General features: G+C 47.8%; 1 protein-coding gene across 3 annotated transcripts in view; it reads right to left on the bottom strand.

The window, feature by feature from the left end:
- The window catches only part of nhsl1a (NHS-like 1a), a 72,004-nt gene that overhangs the window by 33,384 nt on the left and 22,034 nt on the right, over nt 1-16,586 (bottom strand). Inside the window, exon 1 of one of the 3 annotated variants that reach the window (XM_076299383.1) lies at nt 11,204-11,339. The exons of the other annotated variants lie outside the window; for them this stretch is intronic. Coding sequence (XP_076155498.1) covers nt 11,204-11,219 — 16 coding nt within the window. The 5' untranslated portion in view covers nt 11,220-11,339. Of the gene's footprint in view, nt 1-11,203; nt 11,340-16,586 lie in introns of those variants that run through there. 3 annotated transcript variants of the gene reach the window in all.

Here is a 16,586-nt window from a genome sequence, read left to right as displayed (position 1 = left end):
TTATGTCTAATTAGTGGTGCTTTTATAGGTAGCTTTTATAACACAAAATCTTCAGTAAACAATGAAAAGCTCTATTGCAAAATCTCCCCAATCAATCTCCAGACACAAGTATGTCCTTAAGAACTTTTTCAGACTGTTTGCCATGCTTGATTGCTCTTACCAGTGCATCGTTAATCCGGCCTGAAGAGTTTGTTTGTCTAAGGGAATGTGTTGCGGAGCAGGGAGGGTGAGGGGACGGGGGGTGGGGGTGTTGCTGGGGGGGGTAAGACATCTGCCCGTGCATCTGACAGCGAGTGGAGCAGCTTGCTGCCGGGATACCTGAGAGGATTGAGGCGCTCTGTGCACTGCTGATAGGCCCCGACACCAACAGACCTCTGGGGGCTTTACCGTCAACACGGACACGGCTTAGTCCACATTACACAATCCCCTACACACACAAACACACACACATACACACGCACGCACGCAAGCACACACACACATGGACAAACACATATACTGTACATGCACACACAAGCAGACGACCAGCTCTCAACTCTCTCAAGCTTAAAAGCTAACAAATCTCCACACAGGGGCAGTTGTAAGCAAACTAGTTCAAGCTAGCATGTATCAAAACCAGCCACAATGCAGAGCACTCTTTTCCTACTCACATGTCAAAAATCACAGTGGTTGAAAACTGAGGCCTCTGTGTTGGGGCGATATACATCGGCAAGCAAGCCACAGCCTGCCCTTGCCGTGCGTGAGCACTTCCAAAGACCCATTATACAGTCAGATTACACGCTGCCAGTAAACAGAGGCACAGGAGGGAAAAGGAACTTGTGTGAACCTCTAAACCGCAGTCAAAGCCCACCAAAAGAGTCCCATAGCCACAGGGCCAAGGCTATAATGTCTTTTGATATGAATTACTGGGCTGACAACTGGTGAGAAAGCATTGGTTTCAGCACCTATTAATGTAAGTCACGAGCAGGCACGGCAGCGGAATGTAAACACTGCACACGCTTGGAGGAAACTCAACCTCACATCAAGCAAATTTTACAAGACTCCCAGTTTTTGGGCTGCCAAGCCTGGGCAAATACAGAATGTATGCTAGTACAAAAGTGAAAAGGAAAAAAGAAAAAAGGAAGCCATTTTGAATCTGGTTCGTTTCAAACGAAAACAATAATGAATGAAGAAAGGACTTAAAAGAAAAGAAAACAACTCTACAGAACTCTACCTCGACTCCGTTCTTGGCGAGCGTGAGTAGGGGTGGGGTTTGGGGGCCGTCTGGGTTGCAGCAGTGGGGTCCCCTTGCGGTGGACGGGTCCTGCCAGGGGCCTGGGGGCCCAGAGGGCGTCCTGCTGCTGGTGGATCTTGGAGGTGAGGAGGCGGCGGCGAAGGCTGCCCTCCGTCTTGGGCTGCAGCCGGTGGCTGTACAGGGGCAGCAGCTCGTCCTCGTCCTCGTAGTACCGCCGGTTCCAGCACTTGGTCGACGGCTCGGTCGAGAGGCAGTCCACGTAGGCGATCATGGTGGCCGCTACTGAGGGGGCGTGAGGAACGCCACCACCTCTCTCCTACGCTTCTTCTTCTTCACAGGCCTCCACCTCTATCGCTTTCACTTCTCGTGCCTCCAAAGAAGTGTCACCTCCACCGACCCCCAGTGTCGCACACACAAAAACAAGCTTGCAATGACCTCGAGAACTTGCTGACGATGACCATACATATACACACAGCCCAGAACCCAGGGTTAAGGTTTCTTTGCGGAAGTGAAAGTCCAGTTCATGCAGCAAAACTGCTGCGTTGTGACCCCCTCGGACGAAGCATCATGCATTCAAGAGAACTGAAGATTAGCTGTTTGCCAACATTATCCTTCCTCTTTGCGAAAGGGAATCTGAGGGAACGGGGACAGGAGCAGCTGGTCAAACCAGATCCTCCTGCGCACCTCTCCTCTAATGTCCAGCCAGGGAGCTGCTGAGACTGGACAGCAGTGGCTCCTTCGGTCTGCTCCTCGCCTGCGGATAAGCTCTTAACTCCAGATTATCCCATCGCCTCCCAGCCATGCTGAGGAAAGGCCATTCCCCCTCACAGATGCTCAGTGAGGGCAGGTGAGAACCGCTTTACCTCCACCTGGACGTCACGTCAGGCTGTTGTTTAATGACCCAGAGTGCAGAGATGAAGGCGTGGCTGGTGGCCATAAAGTAACCAGTCAAAATGTACAGTGACAAAAAAAAAATCACAAATATTTCTAAACAGTCAGACACAGACACTTATCCTTGTATCCTTGAAAAGAATGCAGCAACAAATATTCCACATAAAACTGGTCAAAACATGTACTCCAATAAACCAAATGTTAGATTTTATGGAGAACAGCACTTCACCATAATTACTAACTGCCAGTGGCAGACAGTGCCACTAAATGCCCTCATAATGGAAGAGGAACACTTGCTAAGACTGGCAATTAGCCCAGAAGAACATAGATAGCCGCAGAGCTCCACCTACTGGTGATTACACACTTGACACAAAACTTTGCACAGAAGAGACCATTCATGTTGACTGGGTGGTGTGTGATGCAGAGTGTGATGTGTGAATGATGTGTGATGCCTTACACAACAAAGGGACATGCAGTAGATTTGTTGTGACAAACCTCTGCTAATGTCTTCAAAATACAGGAGCTGAATACTGTAGTCACAACACTGCTTGGCAAACAAGCTACATTATGCTTGTGTCAGTCATCACTGCAAAGGCTGAGAGATATTTTAAGAACAACAAGAATCCAGGGTGTGGGACCTCCATTCAGAAAAGCACGCAAGTACAAAACCCACAGTCCTTTCATCTGCACCCAAGAGTATCTGTGTGTGTAATGAATAAAAAAAACTCTTTCAGGAGGTCTTTTGACCATGTAGGCCAGAGAGATGAGACTAACTGTCCATTATCACGAGCAGGAACTGGGATCCCGGATCCTCCTAAGACCTGTATTTAACTTCGCCCAAGCAGAACCAGAGAGCAGATTAAGCCAACGAGCAACTGATTAGGTCTCATTAAATAAATGCTCCGCAAAGAAAAAAAAAGGGAAAAAAAGGGAAGAAAACCTGACCTCATCCTCATGGCAGGCAGCTTGCGGAGCCACAGGAGAAAGAGGAACCCGCCCTCCTCCCAGGGTTCTCCTGGAAGCGACCCCCACCCTCAACCCCACCCCCAACCCAAACCACCATCCCCAACCCCAACCCCAACCAACCCACAGCCAGCCAGCCCAGAAACTGGAGAGCAGGGCGTGGGGTGGATTGGGTTGGGGGGAGATCTTAACCTTTCCCCCTGCCAAAACCCTGAAACCACACAGGATTGCCCTGCTGCAAAACAGAGCTTAGCACAAAAAGCTGTTGCATCCGGCTCCGAACGCCTCTGTTTTCCATGGCTTCTGGTGGGCTTGGAACTCAATTTGAAGTCTGTTGGTGTTCTTTCTTTCTTTCTCTCTTTGCTTTGTCTTTGCTTATCTCACGGTCAAACACACATTTATATTTGAGCTCATATTGAGATCAGAGGTTTACAGAGAGGTTTTTCTGGAGCTCAGAAATAAAAGTCTTTAAAAGGAGCGTAGGATTTTAGCCCCCGTTCCTCTCCGACATTGAGAGCGAAAGGCTCTCGTCCAGACTCTTTGTTCTCGGCCAGAACAATCTTAGTGAGCTGGCTGTTGTTGTGGTTGTTTGGTCACTGGCCTGTCCAGCCATCTGGATTTACTTACACGGTGACGATCCCTGCTTGTTTCACTCATGCTGGCCTGTCCAGCACCCCGTGTGTCTCTGCAAGATAAATCACTTTGTCCCAAAAAGCCATCACAGATTTGTTTTCCCCTCCTCAGCTGAAACAAACCTGTTGAAAGCAGGCCTATAGGGGTCTATCACATGACAGCCTGCTCTGTTGTGATGGGGATTTTGTCCAACACCCAAATGTCACTGAGTTTTTTTTGTTTTGCTTTAAGGAAATAAACAGCTAAGGGGTGTTTTGAGAATTGACGGTTACAGAGATAAATTCCGTAATGGATGCTTCACAACATCCCTTGATTGAAGAGTGCAAGATTATAGCTACTTTGGCCATTGCAAATGACATACGACAAAGCCAAGAACTGTAATATATGGCTCATGACCTGAGGACAACCTGCACTCTTTCTGTCATGCAAAAACAAAATTTGATGATCTTACGCTTCACCTAGTTGTAGTTTGCCAGGAACTGTGTTGACTGAGATACACAAATACACAAAGTAAGAGGTGCATCTAAATCTCACCACTCTCATAGTATGAAGGAAATTCCAACCTCACTAAGGATCTGCTCTTATAAGAAAACACTCCCTGATCCTGAGAGCACACACAGACAACACCTGTTGCTCAGATGAAGCAACTCTATGAGCTCAAGTCTCCATAGAGAATAAGCTCAGTCTCTGGGAGCCTCCAGATGTGTTAAGCCTCTACCCCGGAGATCACACAAACCACTGCCCCTCAATGGAGATTATGTTCTCCTGTGAGGAGACCGTCTCCGCCAGGCACACAACTCAGCTCCCCCCCTGCGTCCCTACCCAGCTTCCTCTGTGCTAAGCCAAGTGCACTGGACCAGTGTCCAGCCACCCACCGCAAGACTGGGAGGACCAGAACAATGGTTGCCATGGCGTCACTGGTGCTTTATTCTGATTGGATCACCTGCTGTTCCAGACGACTGTTTTCTTCTTGTTCTGCAACCTCCTCCCTCGCTTCCTTCTCCCCCAGTTTGGGAGCTATTGGGGTTAATTTGGGGGACAACGGCAGCAATTAGTTTCTCACAGTGCCAGTTGACGTTTGTTTACAGGAAAACGGTGCGGGTGGAAAAACATCTGATGCCACTGAGGAACACGGGGCCTGTGGTGTCAGCATGTGACATTACACTTGAGAATGGTGGACGCACAGGGGCAGGAAGCTCACCTCGTCCATTTCCATGAGAATATTTCCTACGTTTCCCTGACAAAACACTGTGACGGAAAGATGACCCACATGGAGGTCAAATAAGAGGCCTTAGGTCACATCCTAATGTTTGACATGGAAATTTGGAAATGGTGGAAGGTAATGATGTTTGAATCTGGAACAGATTCAAAAGAAAATAATATGAAGAGAGGGGGTTTTGGAAATAATGTAAGTGTAAGCACAATTATGAGTTCTGATCCACTGTTGATTATCTAATAAATATTGTAATCTTATCAGCAGAAAAAAATAAATACATTTAAAAAGTTACATAAAACACAAAGTGCAATTGCATTAAAGGTGACTTCTCAAGAGCCTGCAATCTAATCGTATTTCCTTTCTCGTTGGCCTGAGGACTGGTGTGTCTTTGCAGTTCCATCTGGGCTCCTAACCGCCCTGTGGCTTGTGGGATGGAGGAAGATGCATGTCTTAGTCACAACAGCTGGACAGCACTCACTGCCATTTGGTTATGCATTCTGTGGAAAGTAACGAAATGGCTTTCAGATATGTAGAGGCACATACTCTCCGTCTACCTCTCTCTCTCTGTGTGTGTCTCTCTCTTTCTCTCTCTCACACACACACACACACACAGACACACACACTTGCTAGCAGTAAAACCATAATGTGTTTTACTGGATAATGGCTGTAATCACTGCCATCTTAATTTCACTCATAAGTCCCATTACATAAACTTTCCAAAATACTCCAGCCTGGCGGAAAAAACAACAGCAACATCATTCTTATCCGACACAACAACATCCCGATTTGGGAATCTGAACTTTGGCCATTGTGCATGCAATTGTTAAATAACCCAAAAAATCTTTGGCTGTTTGTTGGCATAATAACATTATTGGCGTTGCCATAATAACATTATTGGCGTGCATTAAGGACAGTAAATTCAACATCAGCCTATTTGTCAGTTCAGGCTTGGGCAAACAAAGACGCGTCATTAAAATGCCTGTGACACATTGTGTCAGGCCCAGCATGTTTGGAATGCCTTTGGTTAAATATAGACAGCAAGGGGGCTTTGCAACGCTTGGGTTGACTTTTTCATTCACACACATATACATGTAGCCTCTTTCTCTCTCTCTCTCTCAACTCCCCACCCATCTCATTCCCAAGTCCCAAAACTGTTGACTCTGGAGCCAGTGGTCTGGGGTCAAGATTCCAGATGACCCCTCCAGTGGTGCCTATGAGGCGGGAGTCTCCCTCGTGCCCCTTCCTGGCTCTCCCTGTCTGCTCCAGACTCCCCCAAAAACAAAACACCAAAGCCAGTCGCACCTCTCCACCAAACCCCCCCCCCTCCCCCCCTCGCCCAGCCCAGCCAGCCGCCACCCCCCCCCACCCCCCCCAGACCCCATGTGAAACAAATGCCTCCCTCCCCTGCACAGTTAGAGCTGACTCATCACGGCTCATGAAAGGTGCCTCTATTCACCAACTGCGGGCAGTTCACGTCACACACCGTGACCATGTTTAAACAGTGCATGTGGTTAAAAGGGGGATTTCTGCAGGCTCCCTTAAGAGTAGCACAAGGGCATTTTTCTTTTTTCATTCTTTTTTTTTCCATTTTTTTTAAAATGGAAATTTTACGAGAACAAATCTTGCTCTCGCTGACCCAGATTCGAGGTCTCTCCTCTCCTCCCCTCTACAAGGGAAGGGGGGTACGTATAGGGAGGTGGTCACAGCGAGCTGCAAAGTCAACATTTACCCTGAAGCTAAACATTTACGTGGAATCGAGTCCTGGGGAGCAAATACAGTCGCTTGATATGTCTGGACTCATTAGAAAGTTTATGCTGATTCTGCTGATGCTAACGGGTCACCTGGGCTACGAGTCTGATACGGTTTTTATCTAGCCACTCCTGCCATCAGATTGGCTCATCTACTGTATCAGTGTCATCAGATACGCACGGCTCAAGTTGCATCCTGGGAGTCTGAGTCAGCGCTGGCCTGGATGGTTTCAACTGCTGCTTTCAGTCAAAAACTTTGCTCAGTTTTCCAAAGCAAGAAAAAAGTTTTTTTTTCTTCTTTCTTTTTTCATGCTTAGAGTTCTGGAATTTATGATCCTTTATTCCATGATCTAAATTCCAGAATACCAGGGATACCCTACAAAGGGACTGGCACTAGCCCCACAGCTGGATGGGCCTCCATGGTGTGTGTGTGTGTGTGTGTGTGTGTGCGTGTGTGTGTGTGCAATTTTATAAAAGCAAGAAATGATGCTGACACCTTATTTAGGTCAGCATGAAACAGTCGCACAAGGCAGAGAACCCAAAAGAGCAGGCAGTCTGTCCAAGGGCATTTTCCCATAATCCCTTTTACTTGCAATTCAGTCAGCATGAAACTCATTCACTGGAGTAGTAGAGGTGATATCTGATAGTGGTACATTTGCAGTAATCTACTAGTAGTGCAGCGTAAAAAGTGGCAAACAATCAAACAGTCACTGCAGAACACTCTTTGTTGAGCACCAACGTATAATCGACAAGACCTAAAACAATATCGGGACATGTGCGATCATCCATGGATCACACGATATCAGAGTGGACAGCGCTTCCTCACACTTTCCATACCTCCTGACGGGCCGGGACGAGCCGGAGCCTCTCACGGGCGTTTCTGGGTCACCCATGGTTTAATACATTAAAAGAAATTTTCTCCCACAGAAGATGGCTTTCAACTGCTTTAAACCAAATTAACCCTAACAGGATTCCACAGCAGTGCCGCCTCCAGAACCCTTGTGAGCGTGGAGAGAGAGAGAGAGAAAGAGAAAGAGAGAGAGAGAGAGAGAGAGAGAGAGAGAGAGGACAAGGACAGGCTCTCTTCTCTGATACCCCTCTGCTCTGCTCAGTTTGTGAGGGGAAGGCGACGGCCTGACGTGCTCCTCCTATCCCACGTCCTCCCCAACTGACATCGGCCTGGCGGCTCGTTAGGCCAAGGTCAATGTCAATCATGTGACTGCAGCTTCTGAATAATTACGTTTCTTCATTTAACATGAGGTTCTTATCCCATTCGACTTACAACTGAGGAACAACATCCAATTGTTGTAATAACAAAAATAACATTTTAGTAAAATTTCAGAAAAAGTAAAGTAAAAGTGAAATTTCACTGTCAAATCTTACCTTGCAACACATAATCACTCACAAAGGTTTGAATGCAAACACAATACACCACAAATAATGGCATAGAATGGTTAAAGTAGAGTTATGCTGCAGGCAGAGTCCCTACTTGATTCCTTGATGCTGACATAATACTAAAAACAAGGCTGATGCTGGGTACAGGCTGCCTGTTTGCTTTGTGGATGGGGAGTGTGGAGACGCCTGCGGTTCTAACGGCCCTACAGAGCCGAAATGAAAACATGGTGGCGCACAACGCCGGCCCGGGCCCGGAGGAAGCGTGTGTAAAGACACTGGAGCAGATGTGTGTGTGTGTGTAGTCTTAAAAAGCTGGATTGTTTTCAGGCTTCTCAGGTGCTGCTGTGAGGATGGAGAGGACTGCGTGCCTGCCTGTCCTGACTTGTACCTGAAGCTCTGCTCCTGGTGTGTGTGTGTGTGTGTGTGTGTGTGTGTGTGTGTGTGTGTGTGTGTGTGTGTGTGTGTGTGTGTGTGTGTGTGTGTATGTGTGTGTGTGTGTCCTGACTTGTATCTACAGCTTTGCTCCTGAGGGGTGTGTGTGTGTGTGTGGGGGGGGGGGGGGTGCTGAAGCTCACAGCTGTGAGAAAACAGGGGAAAATCAAAGCATACTCCACAGATCACTGGTAATGCAACATTATCCAAAAAATAAGCTTGCGTGTGTGTGTGTGTGTGTGTGTGTGTACGTGTGTGTACGTGTGTGTATATGTGTGTGTGTGTGTGTATGTGTGTGTGTGTGTGTGTGTATATGTGTGTGTGTTTGTGTGTGTGTGTGTGTGTGTGTGTGTGTGTGTAAGCATCTTTCATTCCTATTAGCCATAATCTCCTGATGATCTGCCATAATGCATTTTTTATTGGGGATCATAGATCACAGGGTAACGGTAAACTACTCCTACACACAGACTGCACAATGAAATTACATAAAAAGATGGCAGCCAGGCCAGTATATGAAGCTTAACCTCGCCATGCTCTGCACATTGTTGGCCGGCCCACTTCAGTTGGCCGGAGCAAACAGGTCATGAATGGGGGGCCTGGCCGGGTGGACGGGTCATCTGTACTCTTCACTTACACTCTTTTGCTGCATGTTTGGCCCAGTTAAGTAGCAGCGTGTGCGTGAGTGTGAGGAAGGAACGTGAAACTCTCATTGCAAACAGTTTTCTTACATATGTTCCATTCAGGTCCCTTTCAGACACCTCATTCACACAGACGACTCATGCGCGAAAAACGAGATCAGCTTTTGTTCGCCTCCCCCAGCCAGGGCGTAAACACCCCCCACAGGAGACAGGCCGAGAGACGCGCTACGCTTGCTGTGCCCCGACTCCATCCCAACCGCCCCCCCCACACACACACCCCTCACCCTACCCCCAACCCCCCCACACCCCCTGTTTTTGTATTTTTGTCTGTCTGTGCAATTCATGTGCACTCAAATTGCCATGTTAAAACATTCTCCCTCCGGTCAGAGAAAAGTCAGAGCCACGGAGCGCGTTCTTCTCCTATCAGGAGCTGGGTCGCTGCCCGACTTACAAGCCGTGGGTCACTCCAAAATGACAAGAGGTGGCCGGTGTCACCCATCCGAAAAAAACAGGTCACAGCCCTTAGGGGATTACTTGTGGTTGGAGGTGAGAGACGACACAAGCCATGAAAGAAAGGTCAAAAGATAACGCCATGGGGGCAGGGGGTTCCGGAGTAGCAGAGAGAGAGAAAGAGAGAGAGATGGAGAGAGAGAGAGAGGAAGGGGAGATAAAGAGGAAGAGCCAACACAACAGAAGCCACCTGACCACTCATCCAAAACAAACTTGGGAGAGTGAAATCCCATCCCACCAACCACCACTCTACTACCCCAAACATCCCCAACCACCACTCTACTACCCCAACAGCCCCACCAACCACCACTTTACTACCCCAACAGCCCCAACCACCACTCTACTACCCCAACAGCCCCAACCACCACTCTACTACCCCAGCAGCCCCAACCACCACTCTACTACCCCAACAGCTCTTATTATACCCCCCCTCTCTCTCTACACCAGGGCTGTTGCCCTGGACAAAAAGCCCTCTATCACAGGGGATTCAGTGTGTGTGCGTGTGTGTTTGACAGCCTAAAAAAACCCACACCCATACTCTCTCTCTCTCTCTCACACACACACACACACACACACACACACACACACACACACACACACACACACATACACTCACCCACACACACAAACACACACACACACACACACACACACACACACACACACACACACACACACACACACACACACACACACACACACACACACACACACACACACACAGACAGACACACACACACACACTGCAACGAAATGTAAGTATGGTAGAAGGCTGCACTCCAATGGCACTGTACTCTTCACAGAGGGAAGGGAAAGAAAGAGGTAGCCTATAAAACAGCAACACTCTCCCCAACATGAAAGCCGAGGGCATTTCCACAGCTCCACGAGTGCCCCGAGTTCTTATCACATGAGTGACATCAAGCACAAAGACAAACACAGAGGTGAATCATTGCAGCTGCGAGTGCAAGACAATGATCTAGCGCAGCTTAAACATAATGGAGGGGTACAGATTCCCCTCTCCCTCCCTCTCTCTCTCCCTCCCTCGCTTCCCTCGCGAACAGCTGGAAGCTCCCTCTTCATCACCGCGCAAAACTTTTGGCAGAGTCGCCATAACTCTCCTTCTCTCTGACAGGGGCTCTCCTTTCCTCCCTCTCTCTCTCTCCCTCCACCGCCTCCTGCAGCTCCAACACGCCACTCCACGTCTCCGCAACATAACAAAAGAAACAAGAGCAGACGAGCCCAGCACGTCCAGAGAGAGAGAGAGAGAGAGAGAGAGAGAGAGTGTGTGTGTGTGTGTGTGTGTGTGTGTGTGTGCCGGGATCGTTCTTCCTCCCCGAGTATTTCTTTCCTCTTTGTCCTCCCTCGCTCTCTATTTTCGCCCCCTCTGCACTCGTTCCCAGCCAAGCGGCTGCTGGCTACGCGAGCCCTTCACAGCCAACTTGTGTGAGAAGAGTGAAGGGTTTGCGCCCAACTGTCCATATGTGTGAGAAGAGTGAAGGGTTTGTGTTGCCATGCAGGCGTGATGAGAAAAGAGCCCTCTTACCTTTCAGGCAGAACATGTTCCCCTCTCCTCTCCTGGACGCTGCGAGTGTGAAAGTGTGTCAGAGAGGGAGAGAGAGGAGAGCGGTGTCCTCACACAGCCCAAGCCCAGGGTCTGAGTCTGCAGCTCTCTTTCTCTCTGTTTCGCTCTCTCTCTCTCTCTCTCTCTCTCTTTCTCTCTCTCTTTTTCTCTCGGCCCCCAGCCCTCCCCTCTCATCTGCACGCCTCATTTGTTGCACACATATTCGTAGTCACTCATACACACACACACACACACACACACGCATACTCACACAGGTCCATACACACAACACTCTCATCTCTCTCTCTCTATCTCTCTCTCTCTCTCTCTGTGACTCCCCCTCCTGTCTATCTATCTGTCACTCCCTCTCATACTGACACACAAACACACACAGTTCACACATAGCAATTCTCTCTCTCTCTCTCTCTCTCTCGCTCGCTCTCTCTCTCTCTCCCTACCTCCCCTCTGTCTCTATCACTCACTCTCTGTCTCCCCCATATACACACAAAAACACGCACAACAGGGCACGTTGCCAACTCATGCTGTATGGGAAAACACTGACCAATCCCACGCCTTCTCTACATGGAGGAGGCAGAATATGGGAAAACACTGACCAATCCCACGCCTTCTCTACATGGAGGAGGCGGAATATGGGAAAACACTGACCAATCCCACGCCTTCTCTACATGGAGGAGGCGGAGTAGAGGATAGTGCAAGTCAGAGCAGGAGGAGAAGTTGGGGAGGGAGAGAGAAAGAAAGAAAGAAAGAAAGAAAGAAAGAAAGAAAGAAAGAAGAGAGGAAGGGAGAGATGCACTCTGACCTTTCTCAGGTCAGACAGCTCTTCTGGCCCCCTCACACACACACACACAAACACACACACACATCCACACCCACGCACACACACACACATCCACACCCACACACACATCCCTTCTGGCGGCGGCAGCCTCTGGGGCAATTGTTCTGAAATAAAACCGTCAGCAGTTACGGGCTTTGCTCACAAAATGCTGGCGTGAAATCTGCCAAATCCCCATGGCACTAATTGTTTACAATCAAAACAAACTAGTGTCCAGAGAGGGGCTTTTACATCAGCTCAGTCATCTCCACTTAGCCCCGCAAACACGAGCTGGCAAACACCCGCACCACGCTTTCTTATTATACCAAAACTCCAGCAATTCCCAGCCAAAAACTGTTTCCCTTTGGAATTGAGAACTGTGCATATGCTTGGATCTGATAAGCCTTATCTGTGAATGCATACTCACTTGTTTCTCACATCCACTTCGTGGGAAGCGTTTGAACATAACACGGTGATAGCATTATGAAATCTACAGCTTGTCTCTGTACACATACAACTTTGACATCATCTGTTTTGAATGACACATCAGCTGATGCAGAACATTATCCTGACTTTCATCAGTTTAGAGGCAATGCCAGGAAAGAGGCCTTTCACCCACAGAACTACACTATACACAGCACTTAGTGTACAATTCATACTTTAAGTTAATGAAAAGTAAGAAAACAAAGCTTTGCCCCACCCAAGGAAATAATGCCTTATCTAAAACTATCAATCACTTTAAAAGTGTGGCTAACTACACTCAGCTAGTAACAGATGTAAGATTTGTTCTATGCACACGGAAGGCTGATGTTTCTGATACTGAGAGTAAAAACAAACACATTGTGTTTCGAAATGTTCAGTATAGTTCCAAAAAGAGACAATTCTATACGCACAACCACGGATCAGGGAAAACAAACTGTTTTCCTTCTGTGTGTCATGAGTCTTAAGTTAAAGGTATTTTGAGGCATGTTCGCATATCACACAAAAAAATGTCCTTGAAGTGTGATTAAAAAAACTGACTGAAGGAAAGAAGAGAGAGAGAATGGACTCTACTCTCTCCATCTACTGTACGCACGACACCTTTGAGCCTCAGCATTACTCATGACAAAACTGCTCAAATGCACAAAACATTTGATACACACTGTTCAATAACAATGTAGGTCAGCCTGTATGGAGAGTTGGGGAAAGTTCCCTGTCTCTTTATCTCGATAGCGCGGTTACCATAGTGTGTGGTAATGGGAGAAGGAGGTCACCACACACACATGACCCTGTGAGATTATGTGACAGCACATCCAGCCAGATCAAAATGTCCTACACCCTTCCAAGCGGGGCTGCACAAAAATCCATTTGTTGGTCAAATAGTGTACATCCCTGCCTGATAAGCACTAATGCCTGTCATTAATATGGTGATTATCACGGCACATTCAGTAACAGACACAAATCTAAACGTACTAAACCCTCTCCAGTGGGAGCGATTTTCATTTTGGGTCCAGTCACTCTGCCAGATAATATACTATACTGGGAGGTTACCAGGGCAGATTGAGTTGCAGTTGTACTGTAGAACTGACTGTTCTTTTTAACACTGGACTCTTATGAGACTCTGTCTTTCCCAGTAGGGTGGAGTGCGTCGGATATGGCAAACTACCTGGCTGCCAGAGAGTGGATGCTGAGGCTCAGTTAAGCTATACAGGCTCTCATTAAGGCCTCATTTAAAGGGTATGCTTATTTGAATTATACCACTGCTTGGTTGAATTTCCTATTGTGATGCAGTATTTAGAACATCAATTATTTCAGGTAATTGCACACCTATGAAGTAGGCAGCTCCAGTTTTTTAGCCGTATCACATTAGTATATGAATGTGCCAAATTCACGCTGCATCAAAGCTATAATCACCTTCAACACTCCACACTCTGGGGTTTCAGGTAATGTGCTGCCTACTGTACGTGTGCAAAGTGTGGCCTACAGTACGTGGATTTAATTTAATGATGGGCTGGAGGCTAGAATATGCCTAGTTTAAAACAACTCTCTCTTAAAACGACATCCACCTGAGGATGAAGTGCCAGGAGCAATGAATTGATCAGATAAATTCATCATCTTCATTCACCTGTTCAGCGCTCACCTCTTCACTTCACAGGTGTGCATGAGCATGACATGCAGATGAAAACCTTAGATAAACTCACTTCCAGATAAACTCACTTCCCAGAAAAAACTCACTTCCAGGTTCATCTACAGCAATCAGTACCACAATCTTCTCAAGTCAATGTCAACCACACAGGTTTATATAATCCACCCCAGTGGCATCCCTCACAACATGACATACCATAGCAATGAACTTCCTCACTTCTCCATTTCATTCGCTATCCACAAACCTTAAACGCATTTTATACTTTAGCACTCTCAGCAAAATAGATAGGAGCAACTAGACATGTGTTTTCCATCCAGATATCCTGCCTTTCAGCCTTTGTTAGTACCTCCAATTACTTTTGTTTTTATGTTAAGTTACTTTTGTTATGTTACTTTTTTTTATGTTATGTTACTTTTGTTTTTATGTTGTATTTATGTTAAAATAAGAGCAGTTAAAGCTGTCCGGTCAAATTTGACTGCAAACAGTAAAGTAAGGGGGGTAGCAGCGAACAGTGTTTAAAGGTTAAATTCTTGCACTCAAAACTATGATTACGGTATACTGTAGCTAGTAACACACCAACCTCAGAATCCAATGAAATCACAAAGTGATGAAAACTGCTGGGCCAGTTAGATGATTGAGAGTGCTCTGATCTGTATCAGGTCTTAGTGTGAAATGACTGTAATATCCCAGTTATTGGCAAATACCACTGCACTAGAGGGATAGTGCAGTCTCAAATAGCATTGGAGTCTTGGACTCATGCCCCATGGAAGCCCCCAAAGCACTTACCCTCAATAATATACTAAATGTGTATCCTCTAATCTACGAGATGTCTATTGAAATAATCCACTGGAATTGGTAATACCATCAGCCTATGGCCTACACAAACACAGACAGAGAAAACACACACACACACACACACACCTTTGCTACCATCTCCATCCCTCTGACTACATCCGTGTCCATGTCTTGCGCCTGAGCCTGTGTCCTGCTTACCTAGTCTGTAGCTACGTCTGTTATGTCTGTGAAAGCGGTGCACCTCCACCTCCTCTTCCTCCTCCTCCTCCTCGTCTTCCTCACAGAGCTCGGTGAGCGTGAGGTCCCCCTGGCTCTGGCTCCGGCGCGAGGAGTTGCACAGCACCAGCGTGGACGTGCAGAAGAGGCTGAGCGTCCGCGGGACGCAGGCCACCGACGCCTCCGGCCCAGTCCCCACCCCGGCTCTGGCCCGCGCCCCCAGCGACTCCACACTCCTCTCCAGACGCAGGCGCTGCTGTTGGCGCTCCACCCGGGACCACCGCGACACGCGGCCCATCCACATGGTGACGTCCGGTCACCCCCCACACATACACACACACACACACACACACACACACACAAACACTCACAAATCGCTTTCTGTTCAACTCACAGATACCAGCATTGCGGTCTGCTGCCCATTTGCACGACCGCACTCTTCTGGCACACACACTCAAGGGTCACCTCTACGCTGACCCAACGGTGGCACCGCTGCCATCCACCGCCATCAGCATCGTCAAGAAATAAACAGCGTTAGCATGCATCAGCTGTCCCGACACTCACAGGCAACCGCTCCACTGAAAGCCTGGCCAAGCTCCAGATGGCCCCGAATAACAACCAAAGCTGGACAAATGTCACACTTAGCGTAGTCTTCCTCAGAGTTTATGGGTAAGCGTTTCCCAGTATTCCTCAGTCCTGGTGACCCGGGGTGGTGTCCGGCTTCTTCTTTGGCAGATGTTAGATGAGGAGCACCGCCAGGGCTTCTGTGGTCAGCAAGACCATCCCAATTGCTGAGGCTCCCTCGTAAAAAAGGCCCATCCGCTTCCAGGCTAGCACATTACGCTGTGTGTGTGTGTGTGTGTGTGTGTGTGTGTGTGTGTGTGTGTGTGTGCTCTGAATGCTGTAATTGTGGTGGAGAAGGAGAGTGGCTAGTGAACAAGCATGCACAGTACTTAGCCACAAGGTATAATCAAGTCTCCATTTCTCTTGAAAGTGTGTGTGGTGTGTGTGTATGTGTGGTGTGCATGTGTGTCAGCGTGTGGGCATGTGTGTGTGTGTGTTGTGTGTGTGTGTGAAGCCCTAGACGTGTGCCTGTGTTTACCAAGTGTCAGTCACACTCACGCCGATGCTTCATCTCTCCTCTCAGCCAGCTAGATGAATGACAGGTGTGAAAGCTGCCTAGGCTCCCCCTACAGGAAGTACGCTCTCCACCTGCTGCCAAAGTAACCGTCTGAAGAGTTGTCAGAAAAACAGCAAGCAGGCAAAACCAATGCACACTTAAACATACACACACACACACACATCCCTATCAGTCATGAGACAGAAACCCAAATGAAAAACAGAGCTGTCGCTCTCATCCACTCTTTTCTGCTTAATTACTCCTATTCTATTTC

Source organism: Alosa pseudoharengus, unplaced genomic scaffold (assembly GCF_046254945.1).
Source record: "Alosa pseudoharengus isolate Yale_2024_CS ecotype anadromous, Long Island Sound unplaced genomic scaffold, YU_APseudo_1.1 YU_APseudo_1.1_scf_22, whole genome shotgun sequence".
In the NCBI taxonomy this organism is placed as follows: Eukaryota; Metazoa; Chordata; class Actinopteri; order Clupeiformes; family Clupeidae; genus Alosa; species Alosa pseudoharengus.
The sequence above is the reverse complement of the archived record's forward strand: the minus strand, read 5'-3'. Positions and strand labels throughout refer to the sequence as shown.